Here is a 25,763-nt window from a genome sequence, read left to right on the forward strand (position 1 = left end):
AGCGTACTCCCTGCTGGGGGCAACGCTGGGCCCTGCTCCATATGTTACAGCTTGTGCCAGTTTGTTCAGTCCCCTGTTATATTAGTATCTTTTGCTTTGCTTCCAGTTCACACCAGAGTGCTGATCTAGCGGGGGTGAGGTCGTGTGGCCTCAGGTTTTTTGTATATCAGATGTGTTGGATTTTTTACGGTTTTTGCGTGATTGCAGACAGTATGTTTTCTGTCCTGTCCTATCTAGACAGTTTGGGTCCCATCATTTGCTTAGTCTATTTTCTGTCTGTGTCTCATCTTGTCTCACCGACAATATATGTTTGGGGGCTGTCTATTCCTTTGGGGATCTGCTCCGTGGCAGTTTAGATTTCACCTTTCTGGCTTTAGCCTGTTAGTTCTCCGGCTGTGCCGAGGCGTCTAGAGCATCGTAGGAACACTCCACGGCTACTGCTTGTGTTGTTAGAATCAGGGGTCTGCAATCCACTGAGTTACCAACCTCTCTGGTTTCCTGATGGCTTAGCCTGTTCCTGCCATCCTCCTCGGTGACCCATTCATAACAGATTTCTATGCGGCACAACGCCCCATGACTGTGTGACCCAAGTCTAAAACATAAGTGTCTGGTAACTTTCATGTTTCTGTGTATTGTGATCTATCCAACAGTTTCCTTAGTATAACCTCTTGAAGACCTGGACTGATGTGACCCTGGTTGTGGCATCAACACTGCCGATATGTCAACAAGGACCGAGGGGCAAGAGGAGACAAAGGCTGCAGTGATCAGATAAGCTGCCCTCCAAGCTCAGATTTCTTGCAGAGGTGCTGAACTGTTTCACAATGGTAACACAATTATGTGCAAAATAATAAAAGTCTAGCATCACGAATGTGTTTAATTACTGTTTTTGCCATTAAAGATTATACAAAATAGGAACAAATTAATGACTAATTGTAGACGAGTAATGGGAAACCAACCAAATCAACAGTTATGACCTACAAGCTGCTATTCTTGTGTGATAGACTCATTTACTGAAAGGGGGGGGGTCTAATTAATAGCAGTGGAAAGTTCAATTAGTGAGGTCATTCATTCTGTGAAGAAACAGGTGTCAATGATGGCTCTTATTTAAAAATGGAGGGCAGCACATGTTGTAGCTGCTGGTTTTAGCCCCTTGCTTTTTGAGTAAAATGGGTCATTCCAGACATTGTACCAAAGGAGAAAGATTTCTTCAAGAAGTTGACTGGATAGGGGAAAACATAAAAAAGTGCAGAACATTGGCTGCTCAGCTAAAAAGATTTCCAATGCTTTAAAATGGCCAACAAAACCTGAAACATGTGGTAGGAAAGTGCACCAAAAGCGCCATGTACAGGTCACTCATGCACTCCAATAGATGATGGAAGTGATATCGGCTGCGGCGGTATGCTATTTAATTCACGCCGGCGCCGTAATCTCCACCAGGTAGTTCCTTCCCAGCAGGTTTGTGTGGTAAATGTACTTTTCAGCCATTAACGACTGCAGATTTTCAGTAATTTCCTTTTCCTCTATCCAAAATATAGGATCTGACCTGGATGTTTTAGGACACCACCTGAATTCACAGGAAGATTGTATATAAAAATATGAATATATAGATTAGAAACTTTGTCATGTACACACCACCAGAATAGATAGCGCATCGTTCATGAGGATATATTGGTTTAACTGGACAAGTGATGGTCATATATGAGGTTATCTGTGTCTTTTGTGCGTTTATTAGCCTATTGACTATTTTAGTCTATGTAAACTAAAAGTTATAATTTAATAATACACCCTACCTTGCTGAATGTTTAATAGTTTGAAGATATCAAAACACTGGAAGGGTCATGTTGCCTTGCTAAAGACTACATGCCCTTGAAATAGGCGTTTCAGCAGGACAACGACTCCAAACACCAGAAAACAGACCACAGCCCGATTCCAGACCGACAAGATTGAGGTTACGAGGTGGTCACCCGATCCCCAGACCTCAATCCGTTAAGAATTTGTGGAGTGACATCAAAATTGCCGGTTTTGATATTAAAACCTAAGAATGCAAAAGAACTGGAATGTAGACGAGTCAGCTTGGGCTGGAATATTTGTTCGCATGTGTCAGATGTTAGTTGGCTCCATGCCACACAGAAATAAAAAGTATACAACTAAATAACAGGTCCGTTATTAACAGAAAAGCTAAATCAACTGGAATCAATTTATAATGTAAAATATTAAGAGTTTGTAAATGACAATGCAGACGCTATTTTGTTGCGCAGCCTATTCTTGATTTTTCTTCATTTTCAGTTTAAAAATTAATATTTTGCTTCATATGAAGCTGATTGTGCAGCTCCCAGAGCCTTTGTGTATATGGAAATAAATGCCATTACGAGGATTGAGCCTGTTCTCAGTTGTTTTAAACACATTATTATTTTGCACATAACGGTATATACGGTGCAGATTTAAAGCCTTATTTGAATATTTTTCACCTAGCAATCACCTCTTTCAGCCAGTCACAATTTTTGGAGGAAATAAGAAAAAAAAAATCTTTATGGTTAGGCTTGGTATGTCGATGTTGCAGAGTAACTTCTGTCGCTAAGATACATTTTTTTTCTCACTTGTGTCCATTAGTCAATTATCTAAACAGCGATCAAGTGAAAGCTCGTAGTTCAGCGAAACATTCTCGGGAGCAGATTTACACCCATTGTAGCTGGTAATTATGCATTAGGAGATCTGAATGTTGTACACTGTAACCCTGAGCATCACTACTGTCCTATGGAAATGTCAGCACTCAATGGCGCATTTCTTCAATGTCACTTTAGTGCAGCCCCCCCCCGCGCACTTTCCTTCACAGCCGTGAGATGGAAACACAAACACTTCAGTTTATACAATAGGCCGCGCTGTCATGTGATGTCAGAGATTGGGAAAAGAAACCCAACACAGGGGACAGGTCGTCTCGTCTCGTAGTGTACAGCGTGATGATAAGCTTGATTTAGACACTATTCACAGAAGTCATTCTTGGTGAACTGTCATTCGGTGTTATTAGTTTATCTCTTCCATTGCCACTCGAGTGTAAAAACTAGTGATGTGCCCGACGTCTCAATATGAAAGGTAAGCGCGCGCAAAGTCTTAGTATGTACAGAATTCACAGACCACCATTTACCAATTAAAGGGAAATCTGGCATCAGAGTTTTGGCACCTAAGCCAGCAGCACATTCTAGAAACAGAGACCCCGATTACTGAGCGGCTTGCTGTAGTTTTGATCAAATTAGTTTTTTTTTTTAGCAATTATCACTAGAGGAATAGTAAACCTGACTCCATGTAGTCCTCAATATTCATAAGCTCTGTATAACTCTGCCCCCACCACAGATTGTCAGCTTTCTGCCTATGAAGTGTGCACAGAAAGCTGTCAATCAGTGCTGTGGCCAGGGTTATACAGAGCTCCGCATTCAGAGAACTTGTGGATCTGCAGCAGATAAAACGTGATTTTATCAAAATGACAGCAAGTAATAAATCGCTGAAATTACAGTCTCTTCCCCTACATATTTCTGCTCTCAAAACACAGGTGACAGATTTCCTTTAAACATCACAATTCCTTTCAATGTCATAAGTTGTACATACTTCTAGCGCGACATGCAATCTGGACAAATACAATACTATAGTCAGGTGGCCTAGCCTTAGAAGTTAGGTAAGAATACAGTTCAGTCCCTGCATTTGGAGAAAATAAGCTAATTTAAGATTTGTTTCAGAGGTGAAAATGACCAGCATACCTTCACAATAATCTAATTGCTCTGTTTAATTGCAATATCGGATGGAAGAGATGTGCCGCGTTCTCCTTCATACCATCCTGACAGCATTACGTCATCTGGCTGACATTATCTATACAAACACTCATGTACTGACCTACATGAACATGACAAATGATCTTAAAACAAAAGAAATGGCCAGCTCCATTATGATGAAGGCAATGGTGGATCCCAGTGAATTTCTTTAAAATTTATAGTTTTGGTCCATTAGTCTAAAATTTGTGATCCTGAAATGCCAAAAACCAGAGATGTTGGATGCTGCACCTGCAAAGTCTTCTGTTGTGGTGACAAACGTGATGGGCTTCAGTTCACCATCTGGTCACATTAGACATTAAGCCAAGCACTTGTGAAGCTCACCTGTGATTTCTTCAAAATGAAGACATTTAAATCTGCAGTCTATTACAGAAGATGGGAGGCCTTCAGCATCTACTATGTAATCTTCTAATTCTGTTTGTCTGTAACGGAAATCCTGCGGCTCTGATTGGTTGTGGCCGGCCGGGCGCGACCAAACAGCGCATTCGAAGGACGCATGCCTCCGTCGGGAGATCTTCGGCGCAGGGAGAGAGAGCGAATAAATAAGTCATGCCAGGGACAATAAACAGGACAGGCACCATTTATTTGTATACAGATAGGTCCTGCTATAGGGACCAGAGCCGTGCCCGGGGCGGCGCTGCCAGCTGGGCATCCACATCCTCTCCATGTAAGTTTCCAGCTCCCACCTACAGTCGTGCACTTACCCGGGATATGGTGAGCGGAGTGCTGGTCTTTGCCTCCTACCATCCTGAACCACCAGGGAGAGGGGCCATTGAGAGTGACAGTGTGCGCCATGGTCCTGTGTTCAGAGCTCAGCACCGGACTGTCTGCTCACTGCTCAGTGTCTGCTGCCCGGAGTGCTGCTCACCCGCTGACATCATGTGGGAGGGCCGGCTCCCGAATGCTGACTCGTGCCATTGCTAGGTGACGGCGGCCGCATTCTCTTCTTACAGAGGTGGTCGGGATGTGGGGTCCCTATGTGCCTCATCACCCCATGCTGACGTGGGAGTCACTTACGGCCCAGACTGATCCCCACCATTATGATCCAGCCATCAGTAGAGTGCGGGACCCCGGGGCCACAGTTATGCACCACTTTATGCCACCTTTTGGTGTTACCCTGAGAATGTAACAGATTGGCACTAAAATGTACAAATCATCATCACCATGAAAAGTGACAAGAAAAATGGAAATCTCCACAGGGAAATGGTCCAAATCCGAGCGCAGTCGTCACTCCGGCCACCCGAGTCCGTATGCCACGCAGGGGACATTAGCACATTTATTCAAGATTCATTATGGCCCAGCCACAGGGCCAGCATCAAGCTGCAGATCGGGAGGTTCCCAGACCACCAATGGAGAGATGGCTACATGCGTACATGTCTGGCCAGGGGCGGACACGGACAGAAGGGGACCGCTGTGCAAGAACAGTATATGAACCAAAAGCTCATCATAATGCCCCCTCATGTGTTTGCTGCTTTTGACCTAGAAGTGGCCCCCACTCAAAAGTCGTAGTGATAGGGAGTTTAGATCGTGAGCCCAAATGGGGACAGTGACGATGATGTCTTTAAAGCTCGGTGGAATATGTGGAGTACTGTATGGAGGCATTATGGGGAGTCGCAGTGATAGGGAGTTTAGGTTTAGGCTGTGAACCCCAATGGGGACAGTGACGTTTCTACAGAGCCATGTGGATTATGCTGATGGCGCTATATGGGCTCATACTTACTGGCGAGAAATACAGACAAGTGCAATCCAATAAAAACATTGCACTCGGACCAATGTTATTTAATAGGTGACATCTCATTTGCCATTTTTTCCTAAGCCAAAATCGGACTGAAAAAAAATCACAGTATGCTGCATATTTCCAATGAGACTCGCCAATACCAGTCAATGAGTGTGAGAAAAAAAAATGCGCGGGCTGTCCAATTTTTACGCACTGGTATCATTTGAAAAGCCGGCAATTCATGTGCGGCTACTGTAAAATCACACTGATCTACGATATAATAATCTAATTCTGTCTGTCTCTGTAATGGAAATCCCACACCGCTGATTGGTCGCGGCCGGTCGGCCGCGACCAATCAGCGACAGGCGCAGTCCTGCCGCGAATTGGTGCGGAATTCAAACAACGCACGCCACCTCTACCATCGAGAGATATGCGGCGCTAGCCGCTGATCTCCCGACGGTTGCCGCAGGTCATCTCCTGCCACACGGAGGTCAGCAGCGACGCAGCCAGGAGATGACCCGCGCTAGCCTGATTGGTTGCGGCCGGTCGGGCACGGCCAATCAGCGACAGGTGCAGTCCGCCCGCGAATTGCCACGGGATTTGAACCACGCTTTTGATTGGTCACACCCGGCGACCAATCAGCGATATTGGCGCGGAATTTAACCCTTACTCACAGCGTGACGTAGTTCACTCATCTTTACTGAACGAGTTCTGTCAGTCACAGTGTGATGTAGTTCAGTCACGTTTACTGAACAAGTTCTGTTAGCCACAGTGCCACATAAATAAACTACATACATATTCTACAATACCCGACGCGTTAGAATTGGACCATCTAGTTGCTTTCAGAAAAGCCTTCCATGTTCTACACCTCCAAATCACCGCACATGCTAAAGATTAGAAAACAACTCTGTGACCAATAAACAAAAAACAGAATTTCCAGATAAGGAATTATACGGATTGTTTTTTTTTTCCAAGGATACCATTATCTCAACGTGACGTTCGTAAAACATTTTGGAGCAAGCAGAGCCTCAATTCACATGGGAGGCTGTGTACAGACAGAATGTGATGACTCCTGTCCATTGCTAACCACAGGTATGTTGGAACCTGACCATGAATTGTAATATGCAACCTGTACATCCATTACCAGCACAAGCTGGTGTTACAAGATGCTGATAAGTGACGCAAAGTGTCCCAGTACCAAAGTAGTTAATTTCCTAAATGACTTCCAGAAAGTGCTTTCTTATTCCTCCTTCAGAGAATGTCTGCGCAAAAGGCAACAAGAGACTAAAAATCCTCATGAGAAATGTCGATCTTGCATCCTGTATTACCCAGCGGTTTACACGTTGTCTACTATCCTTTTCCTGCCAGTAACCCTACACAAGCAGTGCTAGTGACATTCAGCCATTAATATGCAAGTTAGGTTTGCAAGTGCACCAGTGGGCTTATCACTGCATGGCACTGTAATATGTACCCATCTTTCATGTTTTACACTGCCCTATCACAATACTTTTGCTTGCAAGGTAGTGTTTCTGGCAGGTCCTCTTTCGACATCTGAAAGTCTCTGGTGTTCCTTTTCTGAACCACTTACTCCATATGTAAGTGGTCAAGGAATAGCCATACATTATGTGCTTCCACATCTTCACTTTCTCAAAACCCTGCTTCTAAAGGTTCACATGTGAGCCAGGAGGTGACTAACGTTACCTGGAGATGTGACGTCATGAGACCCCGCTCATCTCCCGATGTTGAAGTGGGCAGAGTGGGTTTAGGCATTTAAAGCTGCAGATTAAGGAATATAGAAGGAGATTTTATGCATTTGTTGTGTACTGATATGGGTGTTTTATATACACCATAAGTATTTGGGGGAGGGGGCTCACGCACATCATACACTTTAGGCCATTACATAACTTTCATAACATTTAATCCAATGCATAACTTTTTCCAGGGAAACCTTGCACTGCCATATTTTAATAGAAGAGCTATGGGTCTAACGGGGAAACATTTCTCCTTGTGGAGAGAGTCAAGTCGGCATATGGCGACTTCTAGGCTGTGCAACGTTTCTCTGGAAATTTAAATCTGAAGCCAAAGTAGAAACTCCATTTTCAGACACGGGTTTCCAGGTGTGGCCCGCTCTTCAGTGCAAAGCAGATCAAATTTGGTAAGCAGAGAGGAATCTGATTAAGAAGTTCAAGGAGGAACATTTTTCCTTGCGCAGAGTGCCAAATCGGCGTAAGGGTATGTTCACACAGTGAGGATGCTCTCGCGGCTTTTTCCGCACAAAAACTGCAGCTCTTGGCAGAAAATGCAGGTGCGTTTTTGCCATGTTTTGGTAAGCTAAATAAAGATGTTATTTAACAAAAAAAAAAGATCTGTGATGTCATTTCTGTTCAACCTCCTCTTTTACATTTGTCCAACCCACACTCCATTACACACACAGCTAGATAAATATGGGATATATATGGATATATCTATCCCATGGATATATCTATATATAGCCATATATATTAACAACACCCCCCCCAAAAAAAAAAAATGGCGAGGGCTCCCGCGCAATTTTGTGTGCCAGAGAGGGACAGCCGACATCCAGGGGCCAATATTTGTAGCCTGGGAAGGGGGTAATACCCATGGCCCCTTCCCAGGCAATATCAGGCCACAGCTGTCTGCATAGCCTTTACCGGCTATTAAAATAAAAAAATGCCGTGGGGTCCCCTTGTATTTTATAGCCAAAAAGGCTACGCAGACAGCTGCGGGCTGATATTCATAGCCTAGGAAGAGGCTATGGATATTGCCCCCCCCGTCTACAAATACCAGCCCGCAGCTGCCCCAGAAATGGCGCATCAATAAGATGCGCCAATTCTGGCACTTAGCCCCTTCTCTTCCCACTCCCGTGTGGCGGTGGGATATGGGGTAATATAAGGGGTTAATGTCACCTTGCTATTGGAAGGTGACATTAAGCCCAGTTAATAATGGAGAGGCGTCAATAAGACACCAATCCGTTATTAATCAATTGAAAGGGTTATAAAAAAAAAAAAAAAAAAAAAAACACATAAGAATAAAGTCTTTTAATGAAATAAAACACAACACGGTTTTCATCTTTTTATTTAACTCCCAGATCCAAGCAACGCCCTCATCTCCTAGAACAAAACGAAAAGTAAACCAACCGTATACTCCCTGTCCGACGCAGTCCAATTAATAACGAGGGTCCCATGACGATCTCCCCTATAGAACAGTGACATCAGGTGATGTCACTGCTCTATTGGGCCTCCCAGTGATGAACTGACAGGAGAGGCAAGTATAGGTTGGTTTATTATTTTATCTTTATTACAGGAGATCGATGGTTTTGGGGAATTAGGTGAGTGCGTGTTCTGCATGTGTTGCATGCTATATGTTGTACTACTACTGTCCCATCATTGGCTAACGTGTTACTCACTGTCAGGGTAGCAGGCATAGCCTCATGGGACTTGTAGACCCATCGGAAGATGCCTGCATACAGACACAAACAGCACCGCAGGCCCCCCCCGCACACACCAATGACCCACAGACAGCCCCGCATCCCCCACCCCTGACAGCCCAATGAGACACAGACACACACACACACACACACACACACACACACACACACACACACACACACACACACACACTCTTCCCCCCTCCCGATCTGCGTTTCATCCGCAGCAATGCCGCAGATCTTTTTGAGACCTGTGGTTTTGCTGCGGATCAATGCAAGTCAATGGGTGCAGAAACGCTGCAGATCTGCACAAAGAATTGACATGCTGCGAAAATGAACCTGCAGAGTTTCCACACGGATTTTTCCGCAGCATGTGCACAGCAGTTTTTAATTTCCGTTGCCTAACATTGTACTGTACAGTTGTGGCCAAAAGTATTGACACCCCTGCAATTCTGTCAGATAATACTCAGTTTCTTCCTGAAAATGATTGCAAACACAAATTCTTTGGTATTATTATCTTCATTTAATTTGTCTTAAATGAAAAAACACAAAAAGAATTGTCCTAAAGCCAAATTGGATATAATTCCACACCAAACATAAAAAAGAGGGTGGACAAAAGAATTGGCACTGTTCGAAAAATCATGTGATGCTTCTCTAATTTGTGTAATTAACAGCACCTGTAACTTACCTGTGGCACCTAACAGGTGTTGGCAATAACTAAATCACACTTGCAGCCAGTTGACATGGATTAAAGTTGACTCAACCTCTGTCCTGTGTCCTTGTGTGTACCACATTGGGCATGGAGAAAAGAAAGAAGACCAAAGAACTGTCTGAGGACTTGAGAAACCAAATTGTGAGGAAGCATGAGCAATCTCAAGGCTAAAAGTCCATCTCCAAAAGACCTGAATGTTCCTGTGTCTACCGTACGCAGTGTCATCAAAAAGTTTAAAGCCCATGGCACTGTGGCTAACCTCCCTAGATGTGGACGGAAAAGAAAAATTGACAAGAGATTTCAACGCAAGATTGTGCGGATGTTGGATAAAGAACCTCGACTAACATCCAAACAAGTTCAAGCTGCCCTGCAGTCCGAGGGTACAACAGTGTCAACCCGTACTATCCGTCGGCGTCTGAATGAAAAGGGACTGTATGGTAGGAGACCCAGGAAGACCCCACTTCTTACCCCGAGTCATAAAAAAGCCAGGCTGGAGTTTGCCAAAACTTACCTGAAAAAGCCTAAAACGTTTTGGAAGAAAGTTCTCTGGTCAGATGAGTCAAAAGTAGAGCTTTTTAGGCAAAGGTATCAACATAGAGTTTACAGGAGAAAAAAAAGAGGCATTCAAAGAAAAGAACACGGTCCCTACAGTCAAACATGGTGGTGGTTCCCTGATGTTTTGGGGTTGCTTTGCTGCCTCTGGCACTGGACTGCTTGACCGTGTGCATGGCATTATGAAGTCTGAAGGCTACCAACAAATTTTGCAGCATAATGTAGGGCTCAGTGTGAGAAAGCTGGTTCTCCCTCAGAGGTCATGGGTCTTCCAGCAGGACAAAGACCCAAAACACACTTCAAAAAGCACTAGAAAATGGTTTGAGAGAAAGCACTGGAGACTTCTAAAGGTGGCCAGCAATGAGTCCAGACCAGAATCCCATAGAACACCTGTGGAGACATCTAAAAATAGCAGTTTGGAGAAGGAACCCTTCAAATATCAGGGACCTGAAGCAGTTTGCCAAAGAAGAATGGTCTAAAATTCCAGCAGAGCATTGTAAGAAACTCATTGATGGTTGGTCGCAGTTATTTTGGCTAAAGGTTGTGAAACCAAGTATTAGGATGAGGGTGCCAATACTTTTGTCTGGCCCATTTTTGGAGTTTTGTGTGAAATGATCAATGTTTTGCTTTTTGCTTCATTCTCTTTTGTGTTTTTTAATTTAAGACAAATTAAATGACGATAATAATACCAAAGAATTTGTGTTTGCAATCATTTTCAGGAAGAAACTGAGTATTATCTGACAGAATTGCAGGGGTGTCAATACTTTTGGCCACAACTGTACATGACTTGCGGACCCGCAGCGGCAAATCCGCTGCGGATACGAGGAAGAATCCACACTGTGTGAACACAGCCGCCTAAGGAGACTTATAGGCCATGCAATGCACTTAAGGGAATTTAAATATGTAAACAGCTTCTTTAGAAGGAAGAGGACTACATCTCTGGCACCACTTATTAGTTGTAGCAACCTAAGTGTCATTATGGTATCTTTTTTTTTTTTTTTCAGTTTTGCCACGAGTTAGGATAAGAAGCCAAACAATAGAAGACCTAAAATTTTAATGCAATTTTTTCCCCGCTGTATTCTGATGTTTATTTCCATATTTTGGTTTATTCTACAATGAGAATGGATTTCAGCAGGAAGTGAAAGAAGCTGATCTGAGATACTAGACATAGCACGCAGAAGAGTCGCAGTGTCTCCGCAAGAAAAAAAAAAAAATAAGTTTTTTTTAATGCAAGTCATTCACAATAAAATGTATAAGCTCTACTGCTAGTTACTATAGTAAAAAAAAAAATGAAATGGACCACATACAAAATAGGTTTCTGGTATTACTTAGGGCAATAATAGATGTAAACTGAATGATACTAAGGTAACATTAAAGGGAATCTGTCACCTCATTTTTGGCCCATGAGCTGCGGCCACCGCCATCAGGGGCTTATCTACAGCATTCTGTAATGCTGTAGATAAGCCCCCGATGTAACCTGAAAGATAAGAAAATAGAATTAGACTTACCGGTAATTCGGTTTCTAGGAACCTTCCACGACAGCCACCTTGGATGTTGTCTCCCCGCCCTAATGGGGGACAGGAAACACAAAGATGTTAAATAACCCTCCCCTTCCTGCTACCTCTGTTTTTTCTGAATGTACTAGCATGAATAGTTACCGCCAGTAGAGCAAGACTCATCAGGTAAACATATTATATAGGGAGGGAAATTAGTGCTGTCGCGGAAGGTTCCTAGAAACCGAATTACCGGTAAGTCTAATTCTACTTTCTCTAGTCACCTTCCACGACAGCCACCTTGTAGTTATACCAACGTTAATTTCTTAGGGAGGGACTACGGCTTGCAGGACGCGTCTGCCGAATGTCAGATCCCTATTGAAATTCAGTCTATAGTGTCTGGTAAAGGCGTGTACAGAGGACCAGGTGGCAACTCTGCATATCTGCTCCGAAGACGCGTTTCCTCTTGCTGCCCAGGATGTAGCGATTGATCGAGTAGAGTGGGCTTTTAGCGACTCGGGAGGAGAGAGATGTCTTGAAGAATATGCCAGGGAGATGGACTGCTTGATCCAACCCGTTATCGTGTTTTTTGCCGCTTTCTATCCTATATTCCGTCCTGAATATTGAAGGAACAGATTCTGATCGATTCTCCAATCCCTGGTTGATTCGAGGTAGTGGAGAACCACTCTGCGGACATCCAAGGTATGAAATTTTTCTTCCTTCGTTATTAGAAGGATTTGGGCAAAATGAAGGCAACACGATATCCTGACTTCTATGAAAGTCTGACACCACTTTGGGCATAAAGGAGGGGTCTAGGCGCAGTACTATACTGTCCGAGTTGAGTAGGAGGTATGGTTCCTGTACTGATAGGGCCTGTAGCTCCCCCACCCGTCTGGCTGATGCGATTGCTACAAGAAACACTGTTTTGAGTTTGAGATTTTTTTAATGGAATTTCTGACAGGGGTTCAAACGGGGCCTGTGTTAGGCTATTGAGTACCAAATTAAGATCCCAGGGGGGAACCCGACTAGGGAGCGAAGGGCGAATTCTGCCTGCCGCGGTCATAAATCGTTTGACCCAGCGGTGTTTGGCTAGGTCTTGGTCAAAAAAGGAGCTAAGGGCAGATACCTGTACTCTTAATGTGCTTGGAGTGAGTCCTAGATCTAACCCTTTTTGTAGGAAATCTAGTACCATCCTTCTTCTCCACTAGATATCTGAAACTCAACATGGACAAAACAGAATTCATCATCTTTCCCCCATCTCACGTGACCCCCCCTACGAACCTATCAATTACAGTAAATGACTGCCCACTCTCCCCAGTCCCACAAGCTCGCTGCCTCGGAGTAATCCTTGACGCTGATCTCTCCTTCAAACCACATATCCAAACCCTTTCCACTTCCTGCCGACTTCAACTCAAAAATATTTCACGCATCCGTTCATTCCTCACCCAAGAATCTGCAAAAACCCTAGTCCATGCCCTCATCATCTCTCGCCTTGACTACTGCAACCTCATGCTCTGTGGCCTCCCCTCAAACACTCTCGCACCCCTCCAATCTATTCTAAACTCTGCTGCCCGACTAATCCACCTGTCCCCCCGCTATTCCCCAGCTTCTCCCCTCTGTCAATCCCTTCACTGGCTCCCAATTGCCCAGAGACTCCATTACAAAACCCTAACCATGACATACAAAGCCATCCACAACTTGTCTCCTCCATACATCTGTGACCTCGTCTCCCGGTACTTTCCTGCACGCAACCTCCGATCCTCACAAGATCTCCTTCTCTACTCCCCTCTTATCTCCTCTTCCCACAATCGCATACAAGATTTCTCTCGCGCATCACCCCTACTCTGGAACTCTCTACCACAACATATCAGACTCTCACCTACCATCGAAACCTTCAAAAAGAGCCTGAAGACCCACCTCTTCCGACAAGCCTATAACCTGCAGTAACCACCGATCGACCAAACCGCTGCACGACCAGCTCTACCCTCGCCTACTGTATTATCACCCATCCCTTGAAGATTGTGAGCCCTCGCGGGCAGGGTCCTCTCTCCTCCTGTACCAGTTATGACTTGTATTGTTTAAGATTATTGTACTTGTTTTTATGTATACCCCTCCTCACATGTAAAGCGCCATGGAATAAATGGCGCTATAACAATAAGTAATAATAATAATACCAGGTCAACATTTGGATGGGCGGGGTCAGGGCCCCCCGGAAAGCACCAGGAGGAAAAATTTTTCCATATTTTACCGTAATTGGCGTTTGTTACCGGCTTTCTACTGTTTTTGAAGGGTTCGGATTACTTCATCCGATAGCCCTTTGGCTTTTAGAATGTTGGCCTCAGTAACCAAGCTGCTAGAAATAACTTGGTGGGGTTTGGGTGCAGTAAGGGACCCTGAAAAAGGAGGTCGGTCCTTTGGGGTAGGAGCAAGGGACCTTCCTGGGCCACGTCCAATAGGGCGCTGTACCAGCTTCGTCCTGGCCACATAGGAGCCACCAGGATTGTCGTAACCCGGTCTGCTCTGATCTTCTGTAACGTTCTTGCCAGCATAGAGATTGGGGGAAAGGCGTAGGCCAGTCTGAAGACCCATGGATGGGCGAATGTATCCGTCCCCCAGGCTCCGCACGTGGGACTGAGGGAGAAATAGGTTGTCGTTTTTGTATTTTGCGCACTTGCAAATAGGTCGACTTCTGGGTCTCCCCATCTCGAGGCTAGAGCCTGGAATACCTCCTGGTTCAGACACCACTCTCCCGGATGGACGTCCTTCCTGCTTAGGAAGTCCGCCTGAATGTTTTCCGACCCCTTCAGGTGTCCCGCAGAGATGGATAACAGGTGCTTCTCTGCCCAGAGGAAGATCCTTGCTGCCACCCTCTTTAGACTGGCGTACTTAGTGTCCCCCTGGTGTCTGAGATATGCCACCGTGGTTACATTGTCGGAATATATCCGAACGAGATGGTTCTTGATAAGGGCAGATGCGGCTTTCAGTGATTCTTCCACTGCTGTCAATTCCCTTAGGTTCGAGGATCTGGATCTTATGTCCTGGGGCCACTGTCCCTGGAAGTATGAATCCTAAACCACGGCTCCCCAGCCTCTCAGACTGGCATCGGTACGTAATATCTTCAGAGGAAGCTGATCCCAGCTTATTCCTCGTCTCAAGTTTCGGTAATTCAGCCACCACAAGAAGGCCAAATTTACGTGTCCTGGAAGTGGAACCCTTTTTGATAGGTTGTTCTGATACTTCCTCGCGTTTACCAGGACGTATAATAACAAATTTTATTTCTATAGCGCCGACATATTCCGCAGAACTTTACATTTCAGAGGGGATTTGTACAGACAATAGACATTACAGCATAACAATAATCACATAGATTATAACAAATACCAAGAGGAAAGAGGGCTTTGTGGGTGAGGGTAATAAGTTTATACTGAATTCTGGAGTGGATGGGTAGCCAGTGTAATGACTGGCACAAGGTAGAGGCATCGGTGTAGCGATTTGTGAGGAATATGATCCTGGCTGCAGCATTCAAGACGGATTGGAGAGGGGAGTTTAGTAAGAGGGAGACCGATTAGAAGAGTTACAATAGTCGAGACGAGAATGAATAAGAGAAACAGTAAGAGTTTTTGCAGAGTCAAAAGTAAGAAAAGGTCAAATTCTAGAAATGTTTTTGAGGTACAGATGACGTATGACTGGAGGACTCACGTGTGTGCTTGTGCCCAAGACACCGCCTGAATGCACGATGTCAGGGAACCCAAGATAGACATGGCGTCCGTCCGCGCCCTTTGTTCTCTGAACCGGACTATTCTCTGCCGAAGGTCTGCTTGACGATCCTTGGGGAGAAAGGATGTCCTCTTTCTTGAATCTAAGAGGATTCCCAGGAATTTTTTCCTTGGGGAAGGATAGAGGGCCGACTTCTGGAGATTCGGTATCCACCCTAGGAATTCGAGTATCTGCAGGGCTTTCGATACATCCTGGTTCAGCCGGGCTAACGATGGAGCGACGATCAGCAGATCGTCTAGATATGGCACAATGCATATCCCCTGAAGACTAATTGAGATGACTGCTTCCCTCATGATTTTCGTAAACACTCTTGGTGCCGGGGATACGTCAAATGGCAGGGCATTGAACTGGAGATGGCTGATTCCTTGGTCGTGGGAGACCACGAACTTCCGGTGATCTGGATGAATGGGGACATTGTAATAAGCGTCCCTTAGATCTATTGTAGCCATCTGCCAGCCCCGTCCAATAAGAGGGATCGCCGATTTCACTGTCTCCATCTTGAGCCTTCGATACTTGATGAAGCGGTTCAGGGGTTTCAGATTTATGATGAGCCTGTGCTTTCCTGAGGGTTTTCTTATCAGGAACAGGCGAGAGTAATGTCCTCTGCCAACCTCTTGTGGAGGTACATACGAGATCACTCTTTCCCGTAATAGATCTTCTATTTGAAGCAGCAGGACCTTTTGGAGACTTGGGGACTGTGCCGGGGTGATTCTCATGGCATGTGGGGGGGGGGGGGGGGGGGTGTTCGAACTCCAGTTTCAGCCCAAATTGTATAGTATGCAGAATCCACTGGTTCGAGGTCGTGGCCTGCCATTGGGCAAGAAACTGAGTGAGTCGACCCCCGACCTGGGAGTCACTGTTTCTCCGGGGGCTGTCGCTGCTGGGGCACAAGGATGTTTCTTCCTTTACCCTCTTATGGGTAGCTCCATCGTCCCATCTTGCCTTTCCCTCTGAATGCCTTCTGCGAGGTCTGCTCTCTTGAGGGACGAAAAAAAAAAAAAAAAAAAAAAAAAAAAAAAGTCGCCTTTTGGTGGATTTCTCATCCGGCAGTGATTTGTTTTTGCCTGAAGCCTTCTCAAGGATGTCATCCAAGACAGGCCCGAACATGTGGTGCCCCTGGAAGGGGATGGCACAGTTTTGTCTTGGAGGTGATGTCGCCACCCCATGACTTCAGCCACAAGGCTCTCCTAGCCAAATTTGAAAGGACTAGGGACCTTGCTGCTACCCGTACGGTTTCTCCTGAAGCATCGGCTAAATAACCTGTTGCCTTCTGGAGGATTTGAAAGGGAGTCTAAGATTTCCTCTCTGGGGGGTACCCCCGATAGGTGGTCCTCCAACGTACGCAGCCAGAAGAACAAAGATGTGGCTACGCAGGTGGATGCAATATTCGCTTTGAGTAGGTTCGTAGAAGCTTCCCAGGATTTTTTTAAGGTGACTTTCTATTTTGCGATCCATAGGTTCCTTCAACTGGGAAGCATCCTCAAATGGAAGGGACGTTTTCTTAGTAACTTTAGAGACTTGAACGTCTATTTTAGGGATCTCCCAAATAGAATTGTCACCTTCTAGGGGAAAGCGATTTTTTAGCTCAGAGGAGGACCACTCCTGAGCTATTAGGTCCTGTATAACTTCATGAACCGGGAAACCCTTCCTACCTCTGGGTTTCAACCCCCCAAACATCTCATCCTGGACTGAGCGCTTGACCTCCTCCACTCCCATGGTATTTCTTACCATGGAGACCAACTCCTCCATATCCTCTGAGGAGAAATAGTATTTTTTTGCGCCATGTTTGGAGGTGGTGGTGGTGCCGCCGGTGCCCTCATTTCCCCAAACATCCTCCGATCCTGAGGAACGGACTTCCCCAAATCTGAGTCGACTTCCATAGGCGCCCTTTTCCTCTTTTTTGGGGGAGGGGTCTGGGCTACCATGGAGGTCTGAACCTCCTGTCTAATGAGTCTTTAAGCTGTCAAACAGGGAGGGTTGCTCAGTGCGCAGGATATTCTGCGTACAAGGTTGGCACAACTTTTTATAGTCAGAAGGAAACCTGGCACCACATATACCACACTTGCTGGGGTTTCTAGGGGCAGAGGCCTTGTCTTCCTGTAACAAGAAAGAGAAGGTTTACTCAGACCTGTGCCACCAATTTTTTTTTGACAGACAAGGGACCGGCCCTGCTACTCACTGTAGGAGGGGGAACGTTGGGCTCCGCAGATGCTGCAGTCGAGGGCTTCTCACCATCCATGTCTGCACACACCAGACACACCGCTTACCTGGGGCCGTGGCACCCTTATGTGGGTGTTCCCACGTTCGTTGCTTGGTGCTCCTCCTTCCCCGTCCCTGGGGAGGAACCCTGCTGCCCTAGGATCAATTTCCCGGGTCCCCACGCACGTTTCCTATCACAGGAACGCCGGGGGACGCAAACCGGAAGTGTGTGTCACTGTCACTTCCGGTCGACAGCCCGCCCCCTCAGATGCGCGCGCTGCTCTCCAACACAGTGTGGGAGGAAGGAGGAAGCCGGGGAGCTGCTACAGGACCACGGCAGGCACCATACCGCCCCGCTTTACCCCGGAGGGCGTGGCAGACGTCCCGAGTCACACCAGCGGTGGAGACGGGAGCAGCGCTTGGAGGCGAACCCCCCAACCTCGGCTGCCCAGCTATAAGTACATAGGGGCTCCGCTCACTGGCCACGGCAGCCCCTTGTAACCTCTTCATGCCCCGATAAGGGACAGGAAAAACACTGAGGTAACAGGAAGGGGAGGGTTATTTAACCTCTGTTTCCTGTCCCCCATTTAGGGCGGGGAGACAACCTCCAAGGTGGCTGTCGTGGAAGATGACTAGAGAAAAATGAGTTAGATTATACTCACCCGGGGGTCCGGTCTGATGGGCGTTGCGGTCCAGTCCCTCCCATCTTCTAGCGATGACATCCTCCTTCTTACTTCTGCCACGGCTCCTACGCAGGCGTATTTTACCTGGCCTGTTGCAGTTTTAGTACCGTAGTTCAGTGCAGAATGTGCTGCAAATGTTTTCAAAATAACTTTGGAAAGTTATGAAATGTCCTGTAAACGTCTGTTCTACTCCTGATCTAAGGATCTTGGCTTTTAGTTGAGCTGAATCTCCGCTGTACTTTATGAACATGCTCAGTAATGACCAGTGCTTTGGTGTCGGAGTCAGGAAAATTGAGGCGTCTGAGTCAGTGGTTTAACTTACCAACTTCACAGCTCTATAAGCTTGTAATAGTTGCTTTTAAGACTTGAATTGTCTAGCTGGCTTGAATATTAATTCTTTGCACTTATCTGGTCATTAGGGAATTGGTGCAGGGTGGCAGAACTGTGGTGCGACCATGTGATCCCAGGGTAGAGAATCTCCTGAGAGTACTACAATGTGGGAGAATTCAGGTCTTTAGAATTTCTAGTCCAGGGCACTCGTGTTGAGTACACTGGATTAGGCCAGGCTCAGACGGGTGTATTTGACAGTTTCTATATATGGACCTATATATGACCAGATCCACCAACGGATCTCCCAATCCGAACATACAGCCTTATCGACACATATGGGTATACAAATGAGAATGCAAAGGCATAGCAAGGATTTTCTTCAGTTGCTGAAAATATTAAGTTAGCTCCCATATAACCTGATCCCATGGCAAGAGCAGAGTAACTTCTTGGCACCCCCATCCACCCACTACTAGGACCATGTTCTTGTCTAAATTGTGGCCTAATAATAAACATTGTACTACAAAACATTATTGCACAAGGAAAAATTATCCAACAAGTATAATCTTTGTAAAAAAAAAAAAAAGTTTCTTTATTTTACACGCCGATGACCCGCTGTTCTGCAGGCATCAAGTTTGACATAAAATGGTGTTAAATATATAAACCAATAACCTCTCATGTCCATTAGATATGCATCATAATCACTTAAAATAAAGGCGCTAATTAGTGTTTTAATCCTTTACTATACAAACAATATTACATGATTTTGTTTAGTTGTGAAAACACAATGAATGACAGTGAACCTGCCAAACACTGTGCTCCTTTACTTAGTACACAAACTTACAGAAGTCAAGTTAAATTGGCTTTGAAAAGACTTATAAAAAAGATACAATTTCATAGTTTTTGTATAAAGCCCTTAAAAAAAAAAAAAGAATTAAAAAAAAAAAAAAAAAAAAAAAAAGATTTGCCATGTTAAACAGAATGCAGGTATTAAAGCGGAATGATGGCACCGCCATTACAGAAAGAGAACATTTCAGGCTGTAAACAAAATACATTACCCAATGCCTTCCTGATACAGAGAACGATCAAACCTTTACAAGTTGCATCATCAAATGTCATCTAGGATCTACCAAATCTTCAAGATCTATTATTAGATAAGCATATTCATGAGAGGGCAGTGAAACTAAAGTTCATATTGCCAGATATGTGTCAGCCGTAATTGTGAAAATTTGCATGAGCATATCGGCCATCCAGGGATACACCGGGGATCTAATGCTTTCACCACAGAAAATAGAGTCTGCATACAGTCAGTAAAAACATTCACATTTTGTCTCCAGTCACCTCACACCAATATTAGCTGTAGTCAAAGAAAAGCCAAAGTGGTATCGACAAGGGCTACATTATTTGGATGCTTGATGTGAAGACAGAAAGAAATGACCGTTACGTTTTACACAATTTCCAATATACATTCTCCATCAATTCACATTGCATAATCTCTGCTTACTGACAAAAATCTGTCCTGCCCATGTGATGCTGTGCACATGTGTGGTCATGTTAGAAGGTACAGGTGTGATTACTGCACCGCCACTAGCTGAGCACATAGGTGTCCATCACACGGCCTGGATAGATTTGTAGTGTAATATTCAGGTTTCTACTGTGTGACTACACGCAGAAATCTTAAGAGGTAAAATTTAATAGGAACGGAAAGTATATTGAAGACGTTGTATAACTTTTCATTTTACAAAGAATATGTTTTATTAAGTGAAACGCTAACAGCCCATTAAGCTTTTCTCTATAAAAACAAGGGTCCAGAAAAGAACTGTAGGGAGAGATTGCATACACACGATTATCTCCACTTACCACTCCGGCAGATGCTCACCTAACCTTGGGCCATTGTCGCCATTTTCATCGGCAAGTATACTCTCGGACTGCCATTCTTTAGAGATGTTCAGAGCAGTATAAAAGCCTCTAAAAGGCAAAACCCGTGATACTGCAGAGAGCAAGGATAAGGAGCTCCGCTCCCTAAAGGACAACAGTGACCCCACCATGAAGGAGAAATCATGGAAACACAGCACACACTGTGCCCCACCAGCTCATCTTCGTCTAATTCGTTGTATAAATATTTTTGCACCTAAAACCTACAGTGATTTAGATTTAATGACATGGCTCAATGCAAACCCAACAAGTGTGTAGTTACTAATAGGACTGGGTATATGACAGTGATCGGATTAGGATTAGCATTTACTAGGGAAGGGGGAAAAAACCTTTTGAAGAGGAATGAAATGTTTGGTCCAGCGAGCCTCCATTTCTTGAAATGTTGCATTGGAGCACAGGGCTGGAAGCTACTCTTAATGGCTTTTCTCACCATCAACACCAAACACAGACCTTTCTTTGGGACCTGCTCTGACTCACATGATTTGTCCTTTTACAATACTTTCAAAGTGGTTTTGTGCAACTGTATTGTGGATTTCCAGTTCGCCATAAGCATGCAGAGGTATCACGACTCTCCTTTCCCTCGCAGAAACAGGTAAAAACTTATGCAGTGTTGCTTATACTTTTGGCAGAATTGTGCATTTGATGTCAAGTCTTTCGCCTTATAGATTGTCTCCAGGTTGGTACTGTGGCTCTGTAGCAGTAAAGTAGTCTTCTAAAAAGGACTGAATATATTCAAAGGTCGGCCTTTCATCTGGGTCCTTCTTCCAGCACAGCTTCATTAATTCGTGCAGGGATTCTGGGCAGCCTTGAGGACAGGGCATTCTGTAGCCCCGCTCCACTTGTTCCAGAACTTCCCTATTCACCATCCCTATGGAAAGGATTCATCACCATTATTACAGAATCATTACCAGCATCATGTAATCAAACCAAAACACAAGGTTTCATAGAGGATAAATCCATTTTCCTATTGTTTCTTTTTTAATCTTTCATTGCATCTAAAATAAAGAAACATTGCAGTCTTGATAGAAATCTCCAATTGTTTTAGGAATAAACGTACCTATGTTGGTGGTGAAATTGGGGCGTTTGTCTTTGTGGGGTGCACCTACATAGTGCTGGGCAGTAGGCCTGATCTAATTGTATGGGTGTCGCTAAAGAGCCGGCATGGCGCACTACACGTATCTGTGTGACTGGCCCTTATACAAGCCTCTTCTCTGTGCCTGTATAATAGTAAGCAATCACCTCTGCCCCCATGGATGGTGGGTGCGTGAATGGTTCATCAGTATCTAAGACCAGGTCTACCTCTAGCTCTGTTCAGTTAGCTTGCCTACTACTATATTCAGCTGCAAAATGTCTTAATGGTCCTTACTCTAAAAGCATACACCTATTTGCACAGTAAGGTGACGGACACAGTACCTGGATATGGCACTCTTCCTTTGGTAACCAGCTCTGTCAGGAGGATTCCAAATGACCAGACATCAGACTTTATTGTAAACCGTCCATATAAAGCGGCTTCAGGAGCCGTCCACTTGATGGGAAATTTAGCTCCTAAAAATGATAATACATCAGTGTATTATACGAATAAATTTTAGGACAACAGATACGAAGACTGTATGAAATGCTGGAAACGTTGCTTACAGCGGATATACCTTGCACCATATGGGGCCGAAAACTATCATGGAAGGTGCATAGAACACTCATCATTACAAGGTTTTTGTGCACATAGGCTGCCATAGTTCTCTATAGCGTATGGTGTTTGCACAAGGATGACGTGTTGCCAAGAACAAATGTGGCTCGTTCTTGGGATGACCTGCAGCCTGGTGACACTGCATGATTAGCGGGAACAAAAGTTCATAGGAAGGTTCATTTCCCAATAATCGTGCAGTGTAAATGCAACTTTCTCTCTAAATGTACGATCTCAAGACAATCCGAACATAAGAAATTTTGTAAACTATCTACTGATCTGCACACCTTTGAAAAAAGGCGAGCCTCTTCTTAGCGTTGATAAAGTCGCTGTGAAATGTATGAAGATTATCTTATCTAATGTATACACCACTGCCCACCATCTTTTATATGCAACAGCACAATAAAACTAACTGCATTATTAACGGATGTATTAGTAGATGATTTGAATACATTGGAAATTATATCTACACACTTGTATACACAAACATACACATACATGCATACACATATATCCTGTAGGAGTATACATAAAAAAGCATAAAAGAACAGAAGCTATACCTTGTCTCGCTGTGTATTCATTATCTTCTATCAATCTGGCCAGGCCAAAGTCAGCAATTTTACATACAAGATTGTCACCAACCAAAATGTTAGCAGCTCTGAGGTCTCTGTGGATATAGTTCATCCTTTCAATGTACGCCATGCCATCTGCTATCTAGAGAAACAAAAGGAACCGGCTAAAAGTATCGTTTTGTTGGTATCGAGCCAAGCAGGATTCAGAGAGTAAAATATATACTTACCTGTGCAGCCATATCGACCAGCTGCGGAAGCTTCAAATACTTCCCTTCCCCCTCTTTAAGGAAGTCTAATAGGCTACCTGGGCCATAATAAAAAGAAAAAAGGCAATTAGCAAAGTATTTGCTTAAAAGGAATCTGTCAGCAGGATTTTGCTGTGTAATATGAAAACAGCATGATGCAGAGAGACACCAATTCCTGTAATGTGACAATAAAATCAGTGTTTTAAATCAGCAAAAAAGTTATCACTAGAAGACTAGCTGTCTCGTGCCATATAGTCCTACGGCTCTCTGTGATCCCACCTACACAACTCATTAGCAGCTTTCTGCCAATTTAGACAAAAAACTCCCAGAGACGAGCATGAGATTAAACAGGGTTCAGCAGTCTAAGGGTCCCGTTACACATAGCGACGCTCCAGCGATCCCGACAAAGATACGACCTGGTAAGGATCGCTGGTACGTCACTACATGGTCGCTAGTAAGCTGCCAAACAGGCAGATCTATTCAATGATGCAGCAACGCTACAGCGATCCGTATAACGAACTCAGCAGTCGTTGGGACCTTGTCACACAGCAGCGATTCTGACGACTAACGCCTGCGTCCCTAGGTCGCTCGTTGGCGTTAAACACAGCAATGCATGCTGGCCAGTGGGACGCCGACAATTAAAAAATGGCCTAGGACATTCGAGCACGATCAGCGATATTGCAGCGGGGCAGTTGCCACTATGTGTCACACGTAGTGAGATCGCTGGCGAGGTCGCTGTTGCGTCACAAAACCTGTGACGTTTCAGCGATCTTGCTATGTGTGAAGTACCCCTAAGAGATGGAACATCTGGAGCAGAGAAAACAGTGATTTTATCCAAAACTGCAGAAAGCAGCCCAATAAGTGATAAATTGCAGGAATCCAGGGTTTTTCCTACAATTATGCTGCTCTTGGATGAAATGGCAAAAACCTGGTAACAGTTTCCCTTAAGGGTGTGTGCACACGCTGCGGATTCTGCTGCGGCTCTGCAGTGGATTTGGCCCTGTGGATCCGCAGCAGTTTCTGCTGCGTTGTACAGTACCTTTATAGCCTATGGAAAATGAAAACCGCAGTGCAGATGCTGCGGAATTTTCAGCGCGGATTTGCTGCGGTTTCCAAACTGCAGAAAGAATTGACATGTCATTCTTTCTGCGGATTCCGCTGCGGTTTGCCATCTGCTCCATTGTAGAGATGGAAAACCGCAGGGCAAAACCACAGGGTAATCCGCAGGTCTTCTGACCTGCGGATTTACCTGCGGATTTTACAAAATCCACGCTGACAAATCTGCAGAGCATTCCGCAGCGTGTGCACGTACCCTTAAACATCATCTGCAATATATATTTTGAAAAGTTTTAGGCTAAGTTCACACTGGGCATTTTTCCAGCTTTTTTGTGTTTTTTTTAATGCAAATTTTCAGCTGCATTTTACAGCACCAGCGAAGTCTATGAGATTTAAGAACTCTCATGCGCACAACTTGTTTTTTGTCAGCAGGATTTTGTGCTTTGCATGTTTTTTTGCATGTCACCTTCAGTGTTTTTTTCAGCGTTTCTCACCCACTGAACTGAATGGGTGGTGAAAAAAAAAAAAAAAACTCAAACACACAGGTATCAGGTTTTGCTACTTTTTTTTTGTGTCAAAACCTGATTCTATAGACTAGGACTTTTCTTTTCAACACTAAACATTATCAGAATGCACAAGACACAAATTTAGAATGCCAAAACCACAAAAAATGCACATAAGGAAAAAAAAAAAAAACGCAGTAAGAAAAACCAAAGAAAACATGTTTTTTTTCTGCAGCTTCTTTCCGGCCAAGAGATCAGGTTTTGCTGCAGAAAAAGAAAAAAAAAAAAAAAAAGCTGAAAAAAAACACCCAGTGTTAATCCTTTCACTGCAAAGGGTATTTGTAATAAATCATTATTACTTATGACAACCCTATTCCATGCATTCAAGTGTTATCCAGTTTAAATGTGACCAACCTTTTGTCATGAACTCTGTAACAATGTAGATTGGCTCTTCAGACACCACAGCATAAAGAGGAACTAATTTATCATGCCTGAGCTTTTTCATAATCTGTGCCTCTTGTAGGAAGGCTTCTGGCATCATCGTCCCAGGCTTTAGTGTTTTAATTGCTACTTTTGTTGTTCCATTCCACGTTCCTATAATACATAGCAAAAATTATAATTAGAGGAAAAGAGGCAAAATATACCATTCACCTTGGCTAGATGAGGAAACAGTCCATACATACCTGAAATCCTCAGCCATTTATAGTGCAAACCATGTGGACAGGATTTTAAAAACACCATCCACATGTGATATAAAAAGCTTAATCCACAGTGCGTACATATGTTGATTTGTTGATAATTTTCACAACAGATTTCACATCTTGCAATACTCATAACCCATGCAGATATCGCTGCCAATTCTCCATTAACATCAGTTAGGCTGATGAGTGAGGACTGAAGACATAAGGGGCACTTATACAACAAGAGAATCGTAAATGATTGTTAAAAATGTTAGTTTGACAATTATCTTGCAGTTGAGAAACTGGGTCTGAGCAGAAAAAGTAAATTAATGTGCATGCAAAATGTAATTGCATATGAACACATG

General features: G+C 44.3%; 1 protein-coding gene across 1 annotated transcript in view; it reads right to left on the minus strand.

Annotated features, from left to right (window-relative positions):
- Nucleotides 1–19,290: 19,290 nt before the first annotated feature.
- Nucleotides 19,291–25,763, minus strand: part of YES1 (YES proto-oncogene 1, Src family tyrosine kinase) — an 86,166-nt gene continuing 79,693 nt past the window's right edge. The window contains exons 8-12 of the mRNA XM_073550874.1: nt 25,133–25,312; nt 23,142–23,218; nt 22,903–23,056; nt 22,075–22,206; nt 19,291–21,529 (exon numbers count right to left, since the gene is read on the minus strand). Coding sequence (XP_073406975.1) covers nt 21,321–21,529; nt 22,075–22,206; nt 22,903–23,056; nt 23,142–23,218; nt 25,133–25,312 — 752 coding nt within the window. The 3' untranslated portion in view covers nt 19,291–21,320. The remainder of the gene's footprint in view (nt 21,530–22,074; nt 22,207–22,902; nt 23,057–23,141; nt 23,219–25,132; nt 25,313–25,763) is intronic.

Source organism: Dendrobates tinctorius, unplaced genomic scaffold (assembly GCF_039654945.1).
Source record: "Dendrobates tinctorius isolate UK_male_01 unplaced genomic scaffold, ASM3965494v1 ptg000171l, whole genome shotgun sequence".
Taxonomy (NCBI): Eukaryota; Metazoa; Chordata; class Amphibia; order Anura; family Dendrobatidae; genus Dendrobates; species Dendrobates tinctorius.